Source organism: Astyanax mexicanus, chromosome 15, assembly GCF_023375975.1.
Source record: "Astyanax mexicanus isolate ESR-SI-001 chromosome 15, AstMex3_surface, whole genome shotgun sequence".
NCBI classification, from domain to species: Eukaryota; Metazoa; Chordata; class Actinopteri; order Characiformes; family Acestrorhamphidae; genus Astyanax; species Astyanax mexicanus.
Window position 1 is genome coordinate 13859364 of NC_064422.1, and position 23013 is coordinate 13882376.

Consider the following 23013-nt stretch of genomic DNA (forward strand, 5'->3'; position numbering starts at 1 on the left):
TCTGATGTTGCTGTCCTTTATTGTCTCTACTATTGACATAAATAGATAAGAATTACTTCATTAGGAACACTATCGGTATGGTCATTAAAACTTAAACATGAATTAATAATAATATAAATTGAAGAGTTCTGTCTTATTAAAATCTTCCTATAACTGTGCTGGGACTTCGTTGCCCCCACAACCCCCCCCCCCCCTTCAGCTCGCTGAACTCGGCGCCTGATTGGCTGACAGAGCTCATTTGCATACCGTCTGGTCTGTGAGGGTCTGCTGATTCATTAGATATGCGTGGATTCGTGGAGCGACCAATAATCCGCTTTTAATAACGCGTTAAAGTTGATATTATTTTTTTCTGCCTCAAATTATTTCAAGCACTGTTTGGATATATGTGAGAATTACTGGTGACTGGATTGCGTTTTGAAGGTAAGAGTGTGGGGGAAGTGCTGGAGGGGGTTGGGTGTGTGTCTCGAGTGTCCTGAGGTAAACACAAAGCGAAACACAAGCAGATTTAAACTCTAAACACAGTTCCGTAATCCGGAGAGGCAGACGGTTCGAATGGTGTATAACATGTCCACATTCGATCAAATATGGACGTACGAAAAACGTAAATATGAAAATAATATTTCATAACGTTCATAAACCAGGCATATTTCGCCCTAAATGTTTATTTTCTGAAAGGAGATACGGCTAAATAGGCTAGATAACTGAAAAGCTTTAAAATGGTATATTGGGTGTCTACATTGAACCTATAAGTATTCATAAACACAGCCAGATATTAAATATTATATTTTTCTGGCCCGCCGGCGGGCCAGGGCGTGTTAAGAGGTTAACCCCCTTTTTACACCTCTATACTGTATTTTATATATGGCCTTAGGAGCAACAGGCATGTTGAGAGTAAAATACACCCTAGCTTGATCGTCAGAATTGCAAAGTGAGTGACTGAATGTTATTGTCACTTAACCTACATTTCTTAAAAATCAACTAAAATCCAGACTTTGGATTTATCGCAATAATAACAGTAATAATCCGGTGTTACATGTACAATATACTATTGGGCTAAGCCGAGCCCGGCACTTTTAACGCAGGGGAGTTAGAAATAGAAGCCCTGCACTCAGCAACTTACCGATTTTGGGCCTTTTTTTGAACAAGTCACCAATATTAGTAACAATGTTACCGCCGTTTTCTTCCGTTTTCGCTCCTTGTCTTCTTTTTTACCCATTTTCTCAAGTAACTTTCCCCTGATTCTTATTCTTTCCACAAGCTAAGAACAGAAATGGGGGAATTGCCGCCACCTACTGGATTGGTGTAAAACAGTCTGAACAAAATGTGTAAAGAGAAACATTAACAATTTTTCTTACTCGTCACTACTCTGGGGGATTGGGGTGGCTGAGGGGGGGTTGTGGGGGATGGGGGGGGGTCGAACGAACCCTTCGATCCCCCCTGGCTACGGGCCTGATTGGGTCAGTGTGGCGTCTGATTCTTTATATCTGGACGTTTTTATTCAGGCTGAACTCAGATCAGCGTTACGCTGCAGGACTTCTGCTTTCAGAGCGCGGGATTCTGTCCTGCAGCTTCAGTCCTGGAGAAATCACAGATTTACGAGTTCACGTAGTGCTGCCCGATGCTAACGCAAGAAATCAACATCCTGAGATATTTCACAACATTTCTTTATCTCCATCCAGCCGCTTCTTCTCACGAGGAGCTCCGCCGCGTCTCGCTCTGATTTATTCCGTTTCTGTTATTTTGTCGTGTTTTCAGGGCTGTGTCTCATTCATCAACATGTCAGAACCAGAACACAGCGCAGTGCTGTGAGAAGACGACAGGCCTCTGGTGAAATATGTATTAATATTTTTTTCTCAGAGTTAAAAGCCGACTCTAAAATTAGTTGGCCCAAAACGCTGCAGTCTGTTCTCAGATCTGTGTATAAAAACAGTTTTTGTTTTCTCACACGATGCCCAGTTTTCTCAGGCGTTGTGCTGAAACGACTCTTCACTTAATAACAGAAACACGAATCTGAAGGAAATAAAACAGCGTTTTCTCCTCTTCTCATGACCTCTGGGTTCAACTGTGAAATAAAAAAACTTCTTCACCAAAAATAAACGTGTTTCTGTTCTGAACTCAGATAATAAACCGGATTCTTCCTCAGCAGGTCTGATCAGCAGAGATCAAGATTTCCTGAGGGAACAGAGGAACCGTTACGCTGCTGTAGAGTATAGAGTAGTTCCTGTTGGATGATACAGTCTCCCAGGTGGCTGATATGGTGTTGCAAAAGGGTTGCTAGGTAGTTTCTATGGTCTTTTTATGTGGTTACTAAATGGTTGTTAAAGTGTTGCTAAGTGGTCACCATTGGTATCCCAGGTGTTTGCTAGGTGGTTGCAAAATGTTCATCATCGTATCCCATGATGGTTGCTAGGGTGTGCTTAGATAATTGCTAAGGTTTTTCTAAGTGGTAACTATGGTAATGTGTTGGTTGGAATGTCATAGATTGCTGCTTAGAGGTGTTGTGGTTTCATTAGTAAAGGGGTAGTTTCTAAATGGTTGCTAGGGTGTTGCTAGATAGTTGCTAATGTGTTGCTAGGTGGTTTGTAAGGTGTTACTAGGTGGTTGTTATGGGAGAGGTTTTGTCACTAAGGTGCTGCTAAGCAGTTTCTAAGGTGTTGCTAGGTGGTACTATGGATTGCCAAATAGTACACAGTTTCAAATAGAAGAACCTTTAAAAGTTCCTCAATTAATAAATATTTTTAACAGTGATTAAGGGGTTTATTGAATAGTCTGGAGTTGGAAGAGTGAAAGAAAAATAACAGTAATAATCAGACAAATCAGATATAAATCAGATATAAACTGTATAAATATAAAGTGCTGTGTTTCCTCAGTTTCAGTAGTGCTGAATGGGCAGTGCCCAGCTGAGCACATGGTGGCACATTTAGCCATGGGCACTGATCTCCTGTATAACAGCTGACAGACAATAGCCCCTTTCACCCGTCCCACACCTCCCCCCCCCCCCGCCCCGTCCCGTCACCCCTCCCGTCCCGCCGCCCATTACTGAGGCATTTCTATTCACAGAGCCGGTTCTGGAGGGAGGAACATAATGATGTTTTTGGTGAAGAATTATGGAACATTCAGCTCCTCACTGCAGACCAACAGCTCCTGAGTTTTACACAGAATAACTCAAACCGAACTGCTGTTATAAAATAAACTACAGAATATATAATTACTGTATTATTACAGTATAATTACTGTGTAATTACTATATAATTACTGTTAGTTACAGTTTTTCATTTTTCTATTGGTTATAGTTATGTAAACAAATCCTGGATCAATGGACAAATATAAATCTTCTCTACAGTATAAATATAAATATCTCTACAGTAACTCAACAAGTTATTAAATATTTTTCTTCAAGGTGTTCAGTTAAAATATGGAACATCATTATATTAACTATATAGTTTCATGAAGTAAATACCAGTAAATGCTTGCTTATAAAAAGAAAGTTATATAAATAAAGAAAAAAGATAAACATTAATTTAATACAAAATACAATCAAATATACAATGAAAAAAAAAACAAATAAAGTATTACAATAAAACATTAAATAGTGAAAATAGTAGAAACTGTTAAAGTCTGATTAATTAAATGTCAGACAGATCAGATCGGTCCTGAACATCCAGATAAATGAAGAGAAATCGTGAACCTTCAGGTCATCAGGAACAGAGATCTGCAGATTAGAGCTGTAATGGGAAAAGTCCACCTTTCCCCTTTTAATCCGGACTGGAGGAACGTCCAGCGTGTTCCTGACGGCTGATCTGAAGGAACATAATGAGATCCAGTGAAGCAAAGCCAAAGAGTTCAGTGGAAAGTTCTTATAGAATTATAAAATATACCTCAAGTTGTACTGAATTAACAAATAATGTAAAGGTTTTAGGAAAACACAGTAATTAATAAATATTCAATGTTTCTAAATTTTACTTTGATTCTTTTATGGCTGGTAAACATTATTTTGTCTATTAATAAACATCTATCACTGCATTCAGGCCTGAAACACTTTACAAAAACAGCTGCAATATGAGTAATTTTGCTCTATAAAAATGTCATGGTGCACAAAGATTTGACCAAAATTGTGAAACATGCAACCAAAACATGCAAATCTTCACTGAAGACCAACATTCATCTGGTACAACCTCATACACAAGTGACACATAGTCAGAATAGTGTTAGCGTGAATTGATCAGTGGTAAAATGTATGATATAGTGATCTTTAAAGGTTTAGTTCATGCAACGTGGACCCTTCCCTCCAATCTTGAGAATATTCTGCTTCTGGTTTCAACAAATACTGCAATTAGGCTTGCTAATAAGTGAAATTGGCCTCCGTTTCGTTAATTCTGGTGATCAGCTATGTGCTCTTGACTATATAACATTACCACAGAGTCACAGAGCAGCTCTATTTGCCACAGAAGATCAGCAGACTTAGTCCAGACACTGTGAACGTCATGCATTTCCATCTGGAACAGTCGCATGTGACGGTGTTTGGAAACATCGTGGTCTTTTGCCCTTGAGGGAAATCTCTGGGATGATCTAAATAACCAAGAAATGCAGTCACCCTCCTACCACATGTTCACTGCCTCAGCAGAGACACACCCAGAGACAGAACTCCCTTAAAACACCCATATAACACTCACACAACACTGTATCCTGTAGCTCTACACTCGTAGGTAGTCCCAGCTGCACCATAAATGCTGGATTGGTGATAAATCTGAAACAACAAAAACAACACTGGGCAGCTAAATAACTAAGACACAAACAAAAACAAATCAAAACAAAAAAAATAAGATACTAAATGGCAGAAAATAACACTGGAAACAAAAACTAACCTGACAAATGTACACAGCATCACAGCACACAAAAGACTCCACGAGAAACACTGAAACAAAGAGGCTTTTATACATAGAAACACCTGGAGCTGGTAACAAGGGGGCGTGGTTACAAACAAGACACAAGGTGACAACACTAATGACCAGAAAACAGAAACAAACAGAAGAGCAGAAACAGAAAAATGCAAAACATAAAGGGCTAAAGGAGTGACAGTCATCAAGACTCAAGTTCATAACACAAAATTATTCACCTTAACTCTACTTTAGTGAAGCTATAATTCTACAGATTAAGGTTAATCTGGAGGTGGAGGTTTACGGTGTGTGTTTTACAGGAGCAGTGAGGGTTCCTCCTCCATCTCTCCTCTTCACAGAACAGAATATCTTTAAAATCCATCAGAAAAGAAGAGATTTTAAACCCAACAGTTTTATATAAAAATACTTCTGCCCTCTTTGGAAATAAAGGATGTGAAATAACTCCACATTTTAATGTACTCTTTTATATCACTCCAGAGCACTTCTACATGTAAAACCTCACTAATGGAGCGTAATGATCAGCACACTTCATTTATCCAGCAGCACAGGAGCTCTGCTCTACTCTAACTGTATCTCTTTATAGTGGAGCCGCAGCTTTCAGATAATATAGCTCTTTATGTGGCGGTGTGTGTGTGTGTGTGTGTGTGTGTTTGTTTGTGTGTGTGTGTGTGTGTGTGTGTGTGTGTGTGTGTGCTGAGTGCAGGGCAATGAACAGCAAATGCAGCAGAACCACCACAGCTGACATTACTGAGACCATGTGACCACATCTCTGACCACTGATAGGCTCTTTGAGTTGTGGCCAAAATCTGAGCACCACTGGACGTCCAGAAATCCATTATTACTGCTTTATTATTCACATTTTATTACAGTTAATTCAACACATGTGGCTTCAGGGTGTTCAGGGCTTCAGGTGTGGAAAGTTACACAAAACACCCATAATGAAACACCATTACTGCTCACAATCACAGAACACCAACATAAAACATGAAATATACTTTAAGATGACTGACGGCGAGGTGTCATTCATTATGATATCCTGTTTTTAATCTCAATGTCTGGGACTATAAACAATTTTCAAATAATCTCGTCTCTTTAAAACCTGTTTAATTTTCAGTCTGTTCCAAAGCAAAGCTGCAGAATAACTGCAGAATATATTCTGTTCAAATTTGGTCTTAAAATGAGAATGAGTTGTGTAGCTCTGCATAGCTCTCGGTGTCTCGTTTCACTACTAGGGGTGACTGACTGTCGTATAGATGCTCCTCAGATCATTAATCACTCCAGCAGTTGTTTCTCTCCCAATTTTGATTTAGATTTATAGTGTTAATATAGATTAATAATGTTAATATAGATAGATAATGTTAATATACATTGATAGTTATAATATGGATTTATAGTGTTAATATAGATTGATAGTGTAAATATTAATCTGCAGTTGGAGCGCACTGTCTGTCATGTTTCTGTGGTTTAGGTTCAGTAAGTGTCGTACAGCTCCAGAGCAGAACTAATGAAGCGAGCTTCAAACACCAGATACGTCTGAACTCATCAAATCAATTTGAGGTTCGGGTGAAAATTGTGTAAATTTGATTTTTCACTGAAGCGTTTCTGTAAAGCGTGGGCAGTGATTGGATTAAAACTCTGCATGTAAATGTGAACTCAGTGTAACATATGGTGCACAATATCAATTTAGCCTTAAATAAGAGGAGAAACTCTAACCTATCTCTCTGTCTCTCTCTCTTTGACTCTCTCTCTTTGACTCTCTCTCTATCTCTCTCTCCCTCTCTCTGTTCCTCTCTCTCTCTCTTTGACTCTCTCTCTTTGACTCTCTCTCTATCTCTCTCTCCCTCTCTCTGTTCCTCTCTCTCTCTCTTTGACTCTCTCTCTTTGACTCTCTCTCTATCTCTCTCTCCCTCTCTCTGTTCCTCTCTCTCTCTCTTTGACTCTCTCTCTTTGACTCTCTCTCTATCTCTCTCTCCCTCTCTCTGTTCCTCTCTCTCTCTCTGTTTCTGTCTCTGTCTGTCTCTCTCTCTGTCTCTCTCTCTTTGACTCTCTCCCCCTCTCTCTCTATCTCTCTCTCCCTCTCTCTGTTCCTCTCTCTATCTCTCACTCCCTCTCTCTCTCTCTCTCTGTTTCTCTCTCTGTCTCTGTCTGTCTCTCTCTGTCTTTCTCTCTCTCTCTCTCTCTGAACACCTAAATGGGAGGTAATGAGCTGTGGATGGCAGTGTTGAATAATTGAGTGAATATGTAAAAGCAGTGTGTTTGAGAGGAGAAGAGCTCAGGCTGTGAGAGATGTGAGATCTGCTCTGAGCCAAAATCAAATATTCTGATTCAAACCCACAATTCATTCTATTTCATTTTCAGAAAGTCAGGCCCACATTACAGCTCCTCAAAAATCAATATGGATGCACTGTATTCACACATGCAAACAAACAACACCATCTTTCAGACAGATTCAAAATCCCTCCTGAAACTCAGCTCAACTCCAGCCTGGAGCTCTAAGCTCAGAGATTAACCCGTATTAAACCCAGCATTAAACATTTCAGTCAAATTCAATATATATCAATATATAAACTGATCAAATTCAATATATCCAACTGATCAAATACAAGATCACCATCACCAAGATCTGCCAGCTCATGAATGGTATGTGAAATCTGCTTCTTCAGGAGATTCAATGTTAATATTTAATAAAATCTTTCAAACAAAAAAATGTTAAACAAACCAGAACATCTTTTATATTTTACATTCTTTAAAGTAGCTCCTCTTGTTTAAATGATCAGTTTTGAACATCTCTGCTGGATTTTCTCAGTCAGTTTTATGAGGTAGAGTCTCCTGGAATTCAGGCTTTCAGTTAACAGCTGTGCTGAACTCATCAAGAGTTAATTACTTGAATTTCTTGTCTCTTAATGTGTTTGAGAGCATCAGTTAAAGTAAAGTAGTGAAGAGGTAGAGTTACAGGTATACAGTGAATAGTGAATATTTGAGTAATGTTCTAATCCAGATTATGAGAGGCAACAACTACTTAACTAAATAAAGAATAAACTACTTTAAGAAGAAATGAAGGTCAGACATTCTAAAAAGAAGAATTTCAAGAACTTTGAAAGTTTCCTCAAGGGCAGTCAACACAAAGATAATCAAAACTGTTATAATGATGGAACTGGCACTTATCAGAATCGCCCCAGGAAAGGATAGAAGAGTGAGAGTTCCCTCTGTTGTACAGGATAAGTGCATTAGAGTTTTCAGCCTCAGAAACCACAAGTTAACAAACAGTATTTCGGTTTGTTTAACACTGTTTTTAAGTTACTATATGATTAATTATGTGTTCCTTCATAATCTGATAGATCGCTTTACTATTATTTTAGGAAATTCTAGAATGGTATTCATATATAATGTATTACAGTGTAATACAGTGTGTATTTGTAGTGTTTGTGAGAAAGTAGGAGGTGCTAGGACCATGCAGCTCATCTCCTCCTCCTCCTCCTCCTCCTCCTCCTCTTTACCCCGGGCAGCACGTGCTCGCTCTCAATTCAGCACTTTGTTCTGCGCAGCGCTGCTGAGCTGCAGCTCCTCCTGCAGAACCCGCTCTAGAACCTCCTCAGAACCTCCGCGCTCCACCCTGCAGCTCCTCACTGCTCCTACTCTACCTCTCTCTATCACTCTTTACCTCTATCACTCTTTACCTCTCTCTCTCTCTCTCTCTCTCTCTCTCTCTCTCTCTCTCTCTCGCTCTCTCTGTCACTCTCTGTCTCTCTCTCTCATGTTGGGGGAAGTTCGCGTGCAGCCTGGACTCTAGCAGCTGACTGTGCACGCGCTGGAAGTGTGTGTGTGTGTGATGTGAGCAGCGCTGCAGCTGTTGTCCTGTTCAGCAGGATGATGATAATGATGATGAAGATGATGTTGGTGATGAAGATGAAAGTAACAGTGCTGTAGGAGATCAGTGAGGAGCAGGATGGGCTGCGCGCGCCGCCCCGCTCTGCTGATGATGCTCCTGTCCGCGTGCTTGGGTCACAACACAGGTAAGAGTCAGCGCGCGCTGTTACTGACTGACTGTGTGTGTGTGTGTGTGTGTGTGATGACCGGTTATCACAATCACAGCAAACGAGCAGTTATATAGTGTGTGTGGTGATTATGTGGTGATTAGTAGTTATGTTATGAATTATGTGTGATGTGAGATTAAAGTTATGGTAAATTTGGTAAAAGTCATGTTATACATAAGTAATGTTGTGAAAACAAGTTATTATGTAATAAGTTGTAATACGTTAATTAATAAGTGTTATTAATAACAATTAATGTATATAACATAATTCTAAGTGTTTCTTGACTATTAGGAAATGATTTTATGTTTCAGGTGAATACGAGGAGATTGAGTTATTATTTAATGAATAATAAGTTATGCTGTGATGTTCTTATTATGTGATTACAAGTTAGAGTATAAATAAAGGGTCAGGATATATGAGATTAAACATGAATTAGGTTGTATTTGTTTTTACAAAGTGATTAAAAGTTTATGTTACAAGTACTGTATATGATAAAGAGGTGATTTTATGGTATTTTATGTAGTGTGTGATAAAGTGATTTGATGTTTATAATATCATCCGTGCTGGAGCCTTCACTCACTAATCATCCTGTTTCTCAGTAAATAAAGAAGTAAATTATATATTTTGTTTCATAAATCCCAGTTTAGAAACGCTTGAAGCTGAAAACATCTCTTTTTGCCTTACTCAGACTCCTTTTCCTGCAGCTATTTATAGAGCATGCACAGCTTTTAATAATGCACTTCTGATTTGTTATATGATGTGTTATATCACTCTTAAATATGTTTGTGGAGCTGCTGAGTAAATATATATATATATATATATTTATTATGTGTACAATACATTAATCATTATTAGCTTGATGGGTTGGACTTATTGACCCACATTGATCTAGAGACGCACCATCAGTAGATTAGGTCTCGTTAAGCTTCAGGTTCTGTATCAGGCGTGGTGGTCTAGAGTGGTAGACCCCTTTGTATTGAAGGATGGTTATTCATTTTGGGATGGGTTGGGTTCAGGAGTTGGAGATGAGGAGGGTGGGAATGGACCACACTAACACTCTTGTGGCTATATGCTTTCCGAGGGCAGTAGAGACAGTTACTCAAACAAAAGCAGGACCAGCTTTGTAATTGCTTTAATTGAATGTTTGGTGGTGATTAGTGGTGGGGAGGACTGGGGGATAAGTGGATCGTTAATGTGGGAAATGGGAGCGGGGTGGGTGGTTTGGAGTTGGTATGGGGATGAGTAGATAGGATAGTTAGTAGGGTTTGTGGGATTGACTGATTTGGAATTAGTGGGGTTCAGTAGATGGTTAGTGAGGTGGTTGATTGCTTCGGAAATCAGTAAATGATCGGTGTAGAGTGTTTGAGGCTAATTGGTTGGGAAAAGTGTGATATCAGTAGATGCTCTGTAAACTAATTGGGGGTTTAGTGTGATATCAGTAGAGCTACTGTAGACTGATTGGGGGTTAGTGGGGGATCAGTAGATGTAGACTGATTTGGGGTTCAGTGGAGGATCAGTAGAGCTACTGTAGACTGATTGGGGGTTAGTGGGGGATCAGTAGATGTTCTGTAAACTGATTGGGGGTTTAGTGGGGGATCAGTAGATCTACTGTAGACTGATTGGGGGTTCAGTGGGGGATCAGTAGAGCTACTGTAGACTGATTGGGGGTTAGTGGGGGATCAGTAGATGTTCTGTAAACTGTCTGGGGGTTTAGTGAGGGATCAGTAGATCTACTGTAGACTGATTGGGGGTTCAGTGGGGGATCAGTAGAGCTACTGTAGACTGATTGGGGGTTAGTGGGGGATCAGTAGATGTTCTGTCGACTAGTTGAGGGTTAGTGGGGGATCAGTAGATGGTTAGAAGGGTGGTTGATAGTTGGTAGAAACAGTGGTTGAGCAGGTGTTGTAATACTTTTGTCTGTGTAGTTTATGAAATGCAGAACTAAACTAAGTCAGGATGATGTGGGCATGAAATAGTTACTGCGGGCGAGTGTGTTTTAGGATTAGGTTTCTAGTGGCTGAATGTTGTACAGCTGTTGGTGTGTTTGGGATTTGGGAGCTTCTCCAAGTGTGTCTCCAGTGCACTCTGCAGCCTGGAGCTCTTCAAAAACTGGCCGCTTTAAAAAGAGAGAGAGAGAGAGAGAGAGAGAGTGTGTGTGTGTGTCTGAGTGTAAGTGTGTGTGCGTGTGTGTGTATGAGTGTGTGTTTATTTTGTTTGAACTGATTGCTCTGTGATGTGTGTGATTGGTTAAGCACCACAAATGCAAACACCCATGCAGGGTGAGGTCACCCCACCACCCCCCCTGCGCTCAGTGATGGATGTTTATGTCTGAGTTTAATAACGGGCGTGTTTGTTGTGTCCTAAATCTGGGGTCCTGCAGGTTAATTCTATGTGGGATGAAATGAATAGTTTGATTAAAGCGAGTTATAAAGACGAGCTGAATGCATTAACAGTGCTGGCATTTCTGCAGTGAAATGAAAAGTCCTCTTTATCTGCTGTGGTGATTACACCAGACTGCAGGAGAGGAGGACACTAATGAAATCGGATGATCATGCTCAGCACTGACAGCTGTGATAAATTAATCAAATATACCACTGACACACATTCAGCCCGATCACACTCATCACCACAGTGCAGAGGGTCAACACTGAGAGAGAGAGAGAGAGAGAGAGAGAGAGAGAGAGAGAGAGAGAATAGGGTTATTGGGTTAGATGATTTGGGATCAGATCAGATTGTTTGGTTGGAGGGATCAATGGATAAGTATTAGTCTGTGTTGGGGGATGGATTGGATTTTGGGGATGTTGGTGAGGATCAGTAGATGATTGGTGAAGGGGGTGATTTTGACGTTTGGTTGATTTGGGATTGGATAATTTGGGTTTGGTTGATTTGGTATTGGTTGATTGGGTAAGAGGGTTGATTTCGGATTAGTTGATTTGGGATTGGATAATTTGGGTTTGGTTGATTTGGTATTGGTTGATTGGGTAAGAGGGTTGATTTCGGATTAGTTGATTTGGGATTGGATAATTTGGGTTTGGTTGATTTGGGATTGGTTGATTGGGTAAGAGGGTTGATTTTGGATTAGTCGATTTGGGGTTTAGTTGATTTGGGGGTTTGGTTGATTTGGGATTGGTTGATTGGTGAAGGGGGTTGATTTGGGATCAGTTGATTTGGGGGTTTGGTTGGAGGGATCAGTAGATGATAATTAGTATGTGTGTCAGTTGATTAAGGGAAGTAGAGGATTGGGGAATCAGTAGATTGGTTGCGTGGGGTTAGTGGGGGTTAGCTGGTTGATCGGAGATCAGTAGTTCTGAACTAGGCATGATGGTTTAGTCTAGATCAGCACTGGGTTAGTGTGGGGGGGGGTTGATTGATTGGGGTTAGTAGGGGATTGGAGGATCAGTGGATGGTTAATGTTGGGGAGTGGGATCAGTGGGAATTTGAATGGGGAATATTAAGGTAGATGGTTAGTGGGGGATCAGTGGATGGAGGTGGGTGAAATCATTGGACGGTTACTGCGGGGATGTGGGAGCAGGGTTTGGTTGATTGGGGTTGATTGGGGTTTATCAGTAGATGTTTAGTGGGGGATGAGTAGATGGCTAATGTGGGGGGATGGTTGGTGAGTAGGTGTGGTAGTGCTTGTTTGTGCAGAGGTGAGGTCGATACTCTTTCTGATGTGTTACTGGTATTATTTCAGTGTAAGGCAGCATGTTTGTGAGTTTGTGTCTATAGGCGTGAGGCTCCTGATGGTACAGTATATATGCAGGTAGGTGGGTTTGTGTTTATGAGCGAGAGGCAGGAAGTTGTTTTGCAGAAAAGTGACAGAAACAGGTGTGGAGGACGAGAGATGAGGAGTGGAGAGTGTGAAGGGAAACACTCTCTTGAGAGCGTTTGAGGGGAGGCTGGAAAAGCAACCATAAAATAGCAGAGTGAGAGAACAGAGCGGAGAGGAAGGTAATAAACGGGCAGCTGGAGAAGAAAGAGACTAAAGCAGAGAGAGCAGAGATTAAAGGAGTAGTTTGGAGAAAAATATAAATATAAACTGTTTTACCCCACATTTACTCCATCATCATCTGAGATATGTTTTATATCTGAGGTTTGCTGCTCTGGTTTTGCACTGGAGCTCTGGATGAAGAAGATTGTAGATTGTAGGACACGAGTATCTACATACACTCACATGTCAAAAGTCCTGAGAACTGCTGTATTTCCCCTTTAACCGTTTCCATGTCCTGTAAATCTGAATATGTATGCGGGGCGTCAGTATTTAATATGGATGTGGACGGCCACTGGTCACAACTATTCTTCAGACTGTAATCCCTGATATTCCTGCTACACGTGTGACACTGTGAACAGAGAAATGTTAAATATCTACACAACTTCAGAAATGGAATCTCCCATCTGTCGGGCTTCACTCCAGCTCCCATAACTCACATCTCCATAAGCACAGAGTGCTCGACTGTGTGTGTGTGTGTGTGTGTGTGTGTGTGTGTGTGTGTGTGTGTGTGTGTGTGTGTGTGTGTGTGTGTGTGTGTGTTTCTGCAGGTCAGTGATGAGGTGTTATCTGTGAGGGTTCTGCAGGTCAGTGATAGGCCAGTCAGGCTGGCTGATGGCAGGAAGGATGAGAGGAGGAGAGATGGAAGAATACAGGAAATAAAGAGAGAGAGAAACGAGGACAGAGTGTATAAGTGTGTGCGTGTGTGTGTTAGTATTAATGTGTGTGAGTGTGTGTTAGTGTGTGTATGTGTGTGTCTGTTGCGTCATGCTGAAGTGATAATCTGGGGCTCCTATGAGAATAAAACTCATCTTCCCAGAATGCCTCCCGGTGAGGAGCAGGAGTTGGTGACCTGGCTGGGGTCGTTAAGGGGTAATTAAGGGGTAATTAGTGTAATCTGGAGCATCAGTGTAGAGCAGGTGTGTGTTCTCCGTCTCTGGAGGTTTAATTGGAACAGGATGAAGCGCAGAACCGTCCAACAGAAACACTGAAAATAACTTACTAATAAAACGCTTTTACAGGCTGTGTGTGTGTGTGTGTATATGTGTGTATGTGTGTATATATATGTGTGTGTGTGTGTTTTATGTGTCTGATGACCCCTAAACCTGAGGTGAGTGAGATCCTGAGGCAGACTGAATGGAGTTTATTGAGATTCATTAGCAGAATGAAGGACGTTCTCTGTGATGCAGAATCTCAGCTCTACTGGAGCGTTTACAGCCTGTAGAAATGAGCCCAGACCATAATGGAGCAGATATTTATGACTGCAGCTCTGTTGAAGTGGGATTAGTTCAGCCAGAGGAGGTTCTGTCATGTAAATTGTGAGAGATTAGAAGAGGACGGTTTGTATGTCTGTCTAATTTCACTGAATTACTACAGATATTCAGAAGTAAAGATCACAGGCTGATGTACAGCTTTAGAGAATTCCTGTTAATAAGTTCATTGTTGTGCTTCTTCTTGTCTGATATGATATAACTCCATATTATTGTGTATCTATAAATATATATATTTATTGTAACAGGCCTAGCTTATACCAGTTGATAAGAAAGGCCTCTAGTTTATGGTTTATAAAAATAGACATACTTGACAAGATATGACAGATATGGCTAGATTTGGCCTTTATTTCAAATCGAGACTTTTAATGCATTGATTTAAGCTCATTTTCATTTATTTTTTATTAGTTTCAATAGATCTAATGATAGTTGTTGTCAGGCGGCCGCTTTACCTAGATAGCTCTGTGGGAGACCCTGGTATTGTGTCGCATCATGTCTCATGCAAACCAAAGTATGCTGCGATGATCTTTTCTCATCAAGAGTTAATTACTTAAATTTCAGCTGCAATGACCATCAAAAAGTTTTGATGAAACTGGCACTAATCAGGACTGCCTCAGGAAAGGCTGATGGTGGAGATGCAGTATGACCTGTACTCTCTCTCTCTCTCAGACTCCGGCTGCTGATGGCTTTAGTCTGCTGGACTCCTCAGAGCCCTTCCTATGTTAAATCTGAATCCTGTAATTTTTTCCTCTGCTGTATCAGCAGGTCAAACCCCTTACTGCAGATCCATGTTTTTGCTCATTTTCATGCGATTTGCACTACTATGCTATCACACTGGATATCTTAAGTTTTACATATAGCACAATGACCAGTCAGGGCTTAAACTGAAGTAGACACTTGGGACAAAACAGTAATTCACTTTCAAGAGGTAATTTTCATTATTTAGGATCTATTTGAGAACATTAAATGCAGAGGAAAATGTAAAAAAAAAACAAAAAGCGCCTATTATATTTTGAGTTTATAGTGTGTGTATGGATGTTGGTGATGATTAGCTAATCATTCTCTACATTTCCTGGTTTATTAGGGTCTTGTCAAACAAAGTACAAAATTTGAAAACATTATTTTGACAGCATGGGAATTTACACTGCATTATATATAAGGTGTCCACCAGGCGTCACCAAAGGCTTAAAAACCTCTCCAGAGCGCCCCAGTCTAATACAGAGATGAATCTGTCTCTATAAAACAACATTTTAATATTTTTTTGTTTCTTTGTGATAAAATAAATTAATGTGAGTCCATCTCAGGGTAATATTAATATTTTTTTGATGAAATGACACATAAAATCACATGTTTGCGCGCTGTGTGCGCTATGGAGTTTTAGCGTTTGGAGAGGGTTTTTTTTTTGTGACGTGGTGACGGTTTGGCATGCCCCTCCCCCAGCCATTCGGAGACCAATCAGGGCAAATTACGTATCAGTGTTTTCGTCTAAGGGTGGACTATTGGTTGAAATAGGTGTCAATCACTTTTGTGACGCTGGAGAAAGGCTATGATCTGATTTGATTGGACAGCCCTGAACACCAGCGCGATCCAGCGCTCACGCCATTGGTTCAAAAGACGATCACTCAAGAAAAGTAGTGGATTGTAGACCAATAAAAACCACAGAATCTAGAAGAGGACACCCTTAGCTTTGTATTCACGTACAACTTTACGGAAAATATTCCATTGTGTAGTCGCTGGGAGCTTGAGAATACGACGTTACGGCTGCGCTGAAACTAAACGCATGTTTTTGAGGAGCAGTGAGCAGGCAAATAAAGGACTTTATGGATATTTTACCTGCGGTTCAGTGCTGTATTGTGGATGCTGTGATAGTAAGTGGATTTTCAATAATATAATATGATGTTATTTTATACACTAATATTATTTTATAAGGCTATTTTGTTGGGGAGGCGTGTTTCTCATGTAAACAATGTGAAAAAACAGGCTGTTTTCAGTTGGAGATTTCTGGCGACTGGTTTCATGTAGATGGCTGTAAATTTGCATGCAGGTAGTTAAAGTAGTACTTATGAATATGAGTTGGTTAGTTGGTCGGTATGTTTAGAATATTTGACGCTTTTAAGCGTTCTAATTTACATAGTCAGAACGGGCCCGCCGGCGGGCCCGCTAGAGGGCGCTTCTGCAGTAAGAGGAATTCTGCAGTGAAAGATTGGATCTGTAATTCTGAAGGTTCTAAATGCTTCAGTCCTCCAGTCTGAGTAAGCGATGGTGGAGACCGGGTGAATCCTGGTGCGTTTTTAATACCTTTTCTCTCCACAAACTTCTGGCCCAGTTTTCATAAAACCATCACAGTGTTCAGATGATCAGAACCTCTGGAGAGCGAGAGGGTTTGGAGCTCCTCTCGCACCGGTGTTTCACAGTGACCTGTGTCCCGGTGCCGGGCAGCGCCGCCGTTAGACCTGAGGAACGGTGCTGTAATATCAGCAGACAGTCGTCTCTCTCTATTTCTGACAGTAATCCGAGCGGATCTCCAGTTCTCAGGCTCGTGTTGAGCAGCAGGAGACAGCTGAGAGTGATCCTGAATCCACATCACATCAGATCACTGCCAGACATAACATCATATCATATCACAGCACAGAGCAGCTGTCGCACAGACACTCCTGAGTTCAGCAGTGAGGAGTGAACAGAAAATATATAAATACATACACAGCTCTGGAAGAAATTAAAGAGAGCTCAAAATGATGAGTTTTTTAATTTGACCAAATTGAAAACCTCTGCAATATAATCAAGAGGAAGATGGATGATCTCAAACCACCAAACTGAACTGCTTGAATTTTTGCACCGGGAGTAAAGCAGCATAAAGTTATCCAAAAGCAGTGTGTAAGACTGGTGGAGGAGAACATTAACTTTACCTTACTCTATATTACTCTCTATCTGACGCTCTCTCACTCTTTCTTATTCTGTCGTTCCTAAATAATTTAAAGCAGGTGAAGCTTCAGTCTGATAAATATGAGCAAAATATTTAAATTCTGAATTCCCCAAATAAATAAACAGTTCAGATGGTTCTGGTCGAGGTTTTACAGACAGAGTGAGTGAGTGGTGCACTGATCCAGTAGTCCACGTCCGTGAGCTCTGATTATCCGTCCGTCTCGCTTTTTATTCTACGAGGATGTGTAAATATAGTTTTCTGAAAGGTCTTAGAGTACGGATCAGTGAGCGCTGAGGCTCTGAGAGCTGCTCCGAGTCCCAGAGCACAGAAAACAGAGCTGGATCTGCTCCTTCAGATTATTGCAGGGCCGGGTGTGTCCGAGTCCAGAGAGAGACTGATCTCCCAGCGGAGGAGATCCATCACCCAGCCATTTAACCACCGCCTGCACCCCACCCACACACACTCCACACTGTGTGTGGCCCAAACCTCCACACACTCCAGCCCGAAGGAGCGGCTGAAGGGTGTTCACTGGGCTGAGGGTCGGCCCCTGGAAACCCGAACACTGTGTTTTTATAGATATTATTAAAATACTATTTATTCAGTGCATTTATGAAATGACAGCATGGTTGAGAAATGGCTGCATTAAGGTCTAATATATTAATAACATAACAAATATCCTGTGTTTTATCATCTTAAACTCTTTATAAATGCAGGTCTTGGTGTTTGAGGTTTTTGTGTCTCTTTTATTGCAGGATGATCTGAGAACAGGGAAACACATTAATGTTTGCATTGAATTTTTACTCTACATGTTTATATAGTTATAGTTTATAGAGTGTGTATCTGGGTCATTGTTCACAGTCTGGTCTGAAATGAATCAGAATGTTTTATTCTATCACTGGAGTGACTCTGAATATTAAATGGTGTAAAGGTTGGACGTTAGGGTGTGGTGTTGACGCTTGGCTGTAAATTCCCCGGTTAATATCAGTGCAAACGACCACATTAGCATAATCGTTAGCATTGTCATTAGCTTGGGAATGGCACTGCTAATGATTCCTTCCATTTACTCAAAACAGCTCCGTAGATTATCAGAGTAAACAAGATTATGACTAAATTAAACGATTAAATTGAATAGCGACTGTAATTTATACATAGAAGGACTGTGCTTAAATTAAACTGATAATGCTACAAGTAATGGAATAAAAGCTAGTATCATATATTTCATATAAATTTATTACGCCGCACTGTGACCCGTCTCCACTGCTAATGTCCTGCTCTACTGAAAGGTCTTGAGGGTTATCTCTGTCCCGCTGGCTCCTCTCTCCGGCCTGGTTTCCACACTGGAGCATATGGTGGAGCCGGGGCTCGGCCTGCCTGCCAGAACCCCGGGGCAGGAGTCCTCTGGGTCCTAGTGCTGCTGGAGAGCTGAGGATTTTCCTTTCTGACAGATTTAGAGAAACAGGGGTAAAGTTCAGGGCGGTTAATGAGGTGAGAACAGCTGTGTGATGAACTGCTGTATAAATATTATCCATCTGCAGATTTATCTTCAGTATCGGACAAAAATCTCACATCTCCATTTCTGCTGATGCACAAATCAGCTGAGTATTCTCTCTGTTATTAGAATAGAACTCTGTGTAGATGAGTTTGAGCTCAATATCAGGTGTGGGATATATATATATATATATATATATATATATATATATACACACTGCCGTTCAAAAGTTTGGGGTCACGCAAACAATTTTGTGTTTTCCATGAAAAGTCACACTTATTCACCACCATACGTTGTGAAATGAATAGAAAATAGAGTCAAGACATTGACAAGGTTAGAAATAATGATTTGTATTTGAAATAACATTGTTTTTACATCAAACTTTGCTTTCATCAAAGAATCCTCCATTTGCAGCAATTACAGCATTGCACACCTTTGGCATTCTAGCTGTTAATTTGTTGAGGTAAGCTGGAGAGATTGCACCCCACGCTTCTAGAAGCAGCTCCCACAAGTTGGATTGGTTGGATGGGCACTTCTGGCGTACCATACGGTCAAGCTGCTCCCACAACAGCTCAATGGGGTTCAGATCTCCATTACCAATAGAATACCAGCTGCCTGCTTCTGCTGTAAATAGTTCTTGCACAATTTGGAGGTGTGTTTAGGGTCATTGTCCTGTTGTAGGACGAAATTGGCTCCGATCAGGCGCTGTCCACTGGGTATGGCATGGCGTTGCAAAATGGAGTGATAGCCTTCCTTATTCAGAATCCCTTTTACCCTGTACAAATCTCCCACCTTACCAGCACCAAAGCAACCCCAGACCATCACATTACCTCCACCATGCTTAACAGATGGCGTCAGGTATTCTTCCAGCATCTTTTCATTTGTTCTGCGTCTCACAAACGTTCTTCTTTGTGATCCAAACACCTCAAACTTGGATTCATCCGTCCACAACACTTTTTTCCAGTCTTCCTCTGTCCAATGTCTGTGTTCTTTTGCCCATCTTAATCTTTTTCTTTTATTAGCCAGTCTCAGATATGGCTTTTTCTTTGCCACTCTGCCCTGAAGCCCAAAATCCCGCAGCCGCCTCTTCACTGTAGATGTTGACACTGGTGTTTTGCGGGTACTATTTAATGAAGATGCCAGTTGGGGACCTGTGAAGCGTCTGTTTCTCAAACTAGAGACTCTAATGTACTTATCTTCTTGCTTAGTTTTGCAACGCGGCCTCCCACTTCGTTTTCTACTCTGGTTAGAGCCTGTTTGTGCTGTCCTCTGAAGGGAGTAGTACACACCGTTGTAGGAAATCTTCAATTTCTTAGCAATTTCTCACATGGAATAGCCTTCATTTCTAAGAACAAGAATAGACTGTCGAGTTTCAGATGAAAGTTCTCTTTTTCTGGCCATTTTGAGCGTTTAATTGACCCCACAAATGTGATGCTCCTCGTGTGCTCCTAGTGTATATATATATATATATATATATATATATATATATATATATATATATGTATGTATATATATATATATATATATATATATATATATATATATATATATATATATATATATGTATGTGTATATATATATATATATATATATATATATATATATATATATATATATATATATGTATGTATATATATATTGTATAGATGGATGTCTCTGCAGTGTGTATTTATGCTAGTTTTTAGAGACTCTCTGTAACAGTATTTTGAGAATCTGGTGTTCTGTATTGAGTATTTTTCAGTGTTCTGGTTCTGCACTGTTCACTGAAGACCGTTTTCTGATAGATGTGTAAAAGAGCATTATTTAAACAGAGGCTCTGAGAGAGCACTTTAAATACCGTCTCGCTTTTATCTGAGCTTAAAGCTCCGGACAGACAAGAGAAAATGATAGGTGATGTCCATCACTCTCAATTACACACATTAATCTCCGCTCTCGCGCTCTCTCGCACTCTCTCCCTCTTTCTCTCTCTCTCTCTCTCTCTCTCTCTCTCTCTCTCTCTCTCTCTCTCACTCTCTCTCTCTCTCTTTGACACTCTGCTTCTTTCTCTTTCTCTCTTTCTCTATTTGTATTCTCTCTATCAGGCAGAAGTGCTGTAGCGACACTTAAACCATTGTTGGGTAAAGAGCTTTAGTGGGTTTTTATCACTGGTTTACTGAGGAAAATTCAATATTTGAGCAAAACCTGCTTTTCATACTCTCGATGCTCTGAGTAGCTCAGCAATCTAATCTTGCGTCATGCTGCTTCACCATCAGCAGCCGGAGTCAGAGCGAGCACTAAGCATCCCTCTTGCCATGCTCTCTCTGGGTGGGTAGGTGGCGCTCTTTGCTCTCATCAACTCCATCGTTTATGTGGTCATATTTTCCATCCGAGCAATGTGTATAAATCAGGATCTGTTATACCAGTAATTTCAGAGGAAACAATAAATGAAGAGATGTCCCAATACTTATGTCCTCTTTAACCAGCTGCGTTACCAGTATAAAGAATGTTTTTTAATGATAATATTGTGTTTTTTTGTAGAAAAACTCTGTCAAAATGTATCACAGTGCCTTAGAGGTATCAATGAAAATATTATTTTATATTACACTACGAAATACAAATATTAATTTTATTTATTTTCTCACAGATCTGTATTCACTGTATTTCTTTAAACAGTGATCTTTCACAGCTTCACTTCATTTACATCTTTTAATACAACCGAAAATAAACCAGTACCATGGAAGCCAATACACATCAATCACTCACACACACACACACACACACACACACACACACACACTCAGTTCTTTTATAGTCTTTATTAAAGGAATATAAATAGCGAGTCTCTCGCTGGGCAGGAGTGAAGACTCATGTCTTTATTAAAGCTCATGTTTACACTCTGTTTCATTGGCTGTATAAATAAGAGCTGGAGCCGCTTTTACTGCTTTCTTATTGCATTCAGACTTTCATTTTTGCTTTCAGACCCAGAACTGTAATTTACTGATGCAGCTCCGCAGCTCGAACCCGGACACAGGAAGTCTCGTAGATTAACGGTGTCTCGGGTTCGACTGCAGGAGAAAAGCTGGGACTGGGTTGCCAGATTTACTCCCGTTAAATCCAGCGCTGTGGAACTGGAATAAAGCACCCAATCAGCTCCAGACCTTCAGCAGGGTGAAGCTCGTCTTCAGAGCGCTGCCGGAGCGACCCGGCTGAGGAGGTGATGGAGATTCATCAGCCTCTCTGAGCTCACTGCTCCTCTCAACATCAGCAGCCTTTAAACTGTAGAGGAGAGTCTGAACTGTATTAATTGATATGTATTGATAAGGCAGGTTTACCTATAGCAGAAACACTGATGTTATTTAATGAATTCACAGATATATCAGTCTGCACTCTCATTTAACCAAGATTCATGTTCTTCATTGTTTCATCCTTTAATCTACGTTAATCAAAGTTCAGTTAGTTTTGGTTTCACAATGCAGACTGAACACACGTCGTCTCCTTATACTTGACTCTGATTGGTTAGTAGATTCGTGTGTAGGTAATAGTTTGAGTGGTTTTTACAGGTTTTGTGCAGCAGAATCAGAGTAACCGATTCCCCTCAGATACATTTAATCTACAGTTACAGTAGATACAGAATCCCCAGTATAATCTGTTATACCTGTACTGCTGTGATGCGTCTGCACACTGAGACACAACACTTCTTCTTTTTCTTTTTACCTGCTTCAACTTAACATCATTTTTCTTAAAGTCCAAATGATTTAAAAGATTTTTGTGCTGGATGAGGTAGATTCATTTGCGTTGTGAATATTGTGCATGAGCACATTGTGATGAAGCTGAAACTATATATTGCGCAGCTCTAAACCATTACTACAGAGAGAGAGAGAGAGAGAGAAAAAGAAAGAGAGAGAGAGGGATGGTAATAAATCACTGTCATCCAGATGTGTCTGTTTTCTCAACCAGAACAAAAGCAGTATGTGTGAGGAGGCCTGTGTAGCTAAATCCAGATCCCCACCCCCTTTTTTACTTCAAATATTCTCCATCAAATATTTCACAATCATGTGATAAAATTAGTCATTTAAACATTTATTATATATTTAAACATTTAAATATACAGTACCAGTCAAAAGTTTGGACATCTTATTCAATGTTATTTCTTATACAAAATTATTTTCCTACATTATAAATAAACAGTATAGTGATCTATCAGATAATGAAGGAACACATATGGAATCATGTAGTAACTTAAGTGTTTAAAACAAACACTCTACAGGACCTCTCTTTCTACAGGACCTCTCTCTGCAGGACCTCTCTCTCTCTGCAGGTGCTTCCTGTAGTATCTGTCTATGATTCCTGTAGGTTTTGATGTGAAGCTTCACAGCCATTCTCAGATCTGCGGGGGGTGTTATATATTTATAATAAGAAAGTAATTATAAG

The 23013-nt window shown here is 40.4% G+C and overlaps 1 protein-coding gene across 3 annotated transcripts in view; it reads left to right on the top strand.

Annotated features, from left to right (window-relative positions):
* The first annotated feature begins 8418 nt into the window (after positions 1 to 8418).
* The window catches only part of LOC103040611 (disintegrin and metalloproteinase domain-containing protein 12), a 75192-nt gene continuing 60597 nt past the window's right edge, over positions 8419 to 23013 (top strand). For 2 of the 3 annotated variants that reach the window (XM_049464382.1, XM_049464384.1), the window contains exon 1: positions 15596 to 16059. In XM_049464382.1, the coding sequence (XP_049320339.1) occupies positions 15972 to 16059 (88 nt within the window). In that variant the 5' untranslated portion in view covers positions 15596 to 15971. Of the gene's footprint in view, positions 8912 to 15595; positions 16060 to 23013 lie in introns of those variants that run through there. The other variant, XM_049464383.1, reaches the window with a different exon arrangement.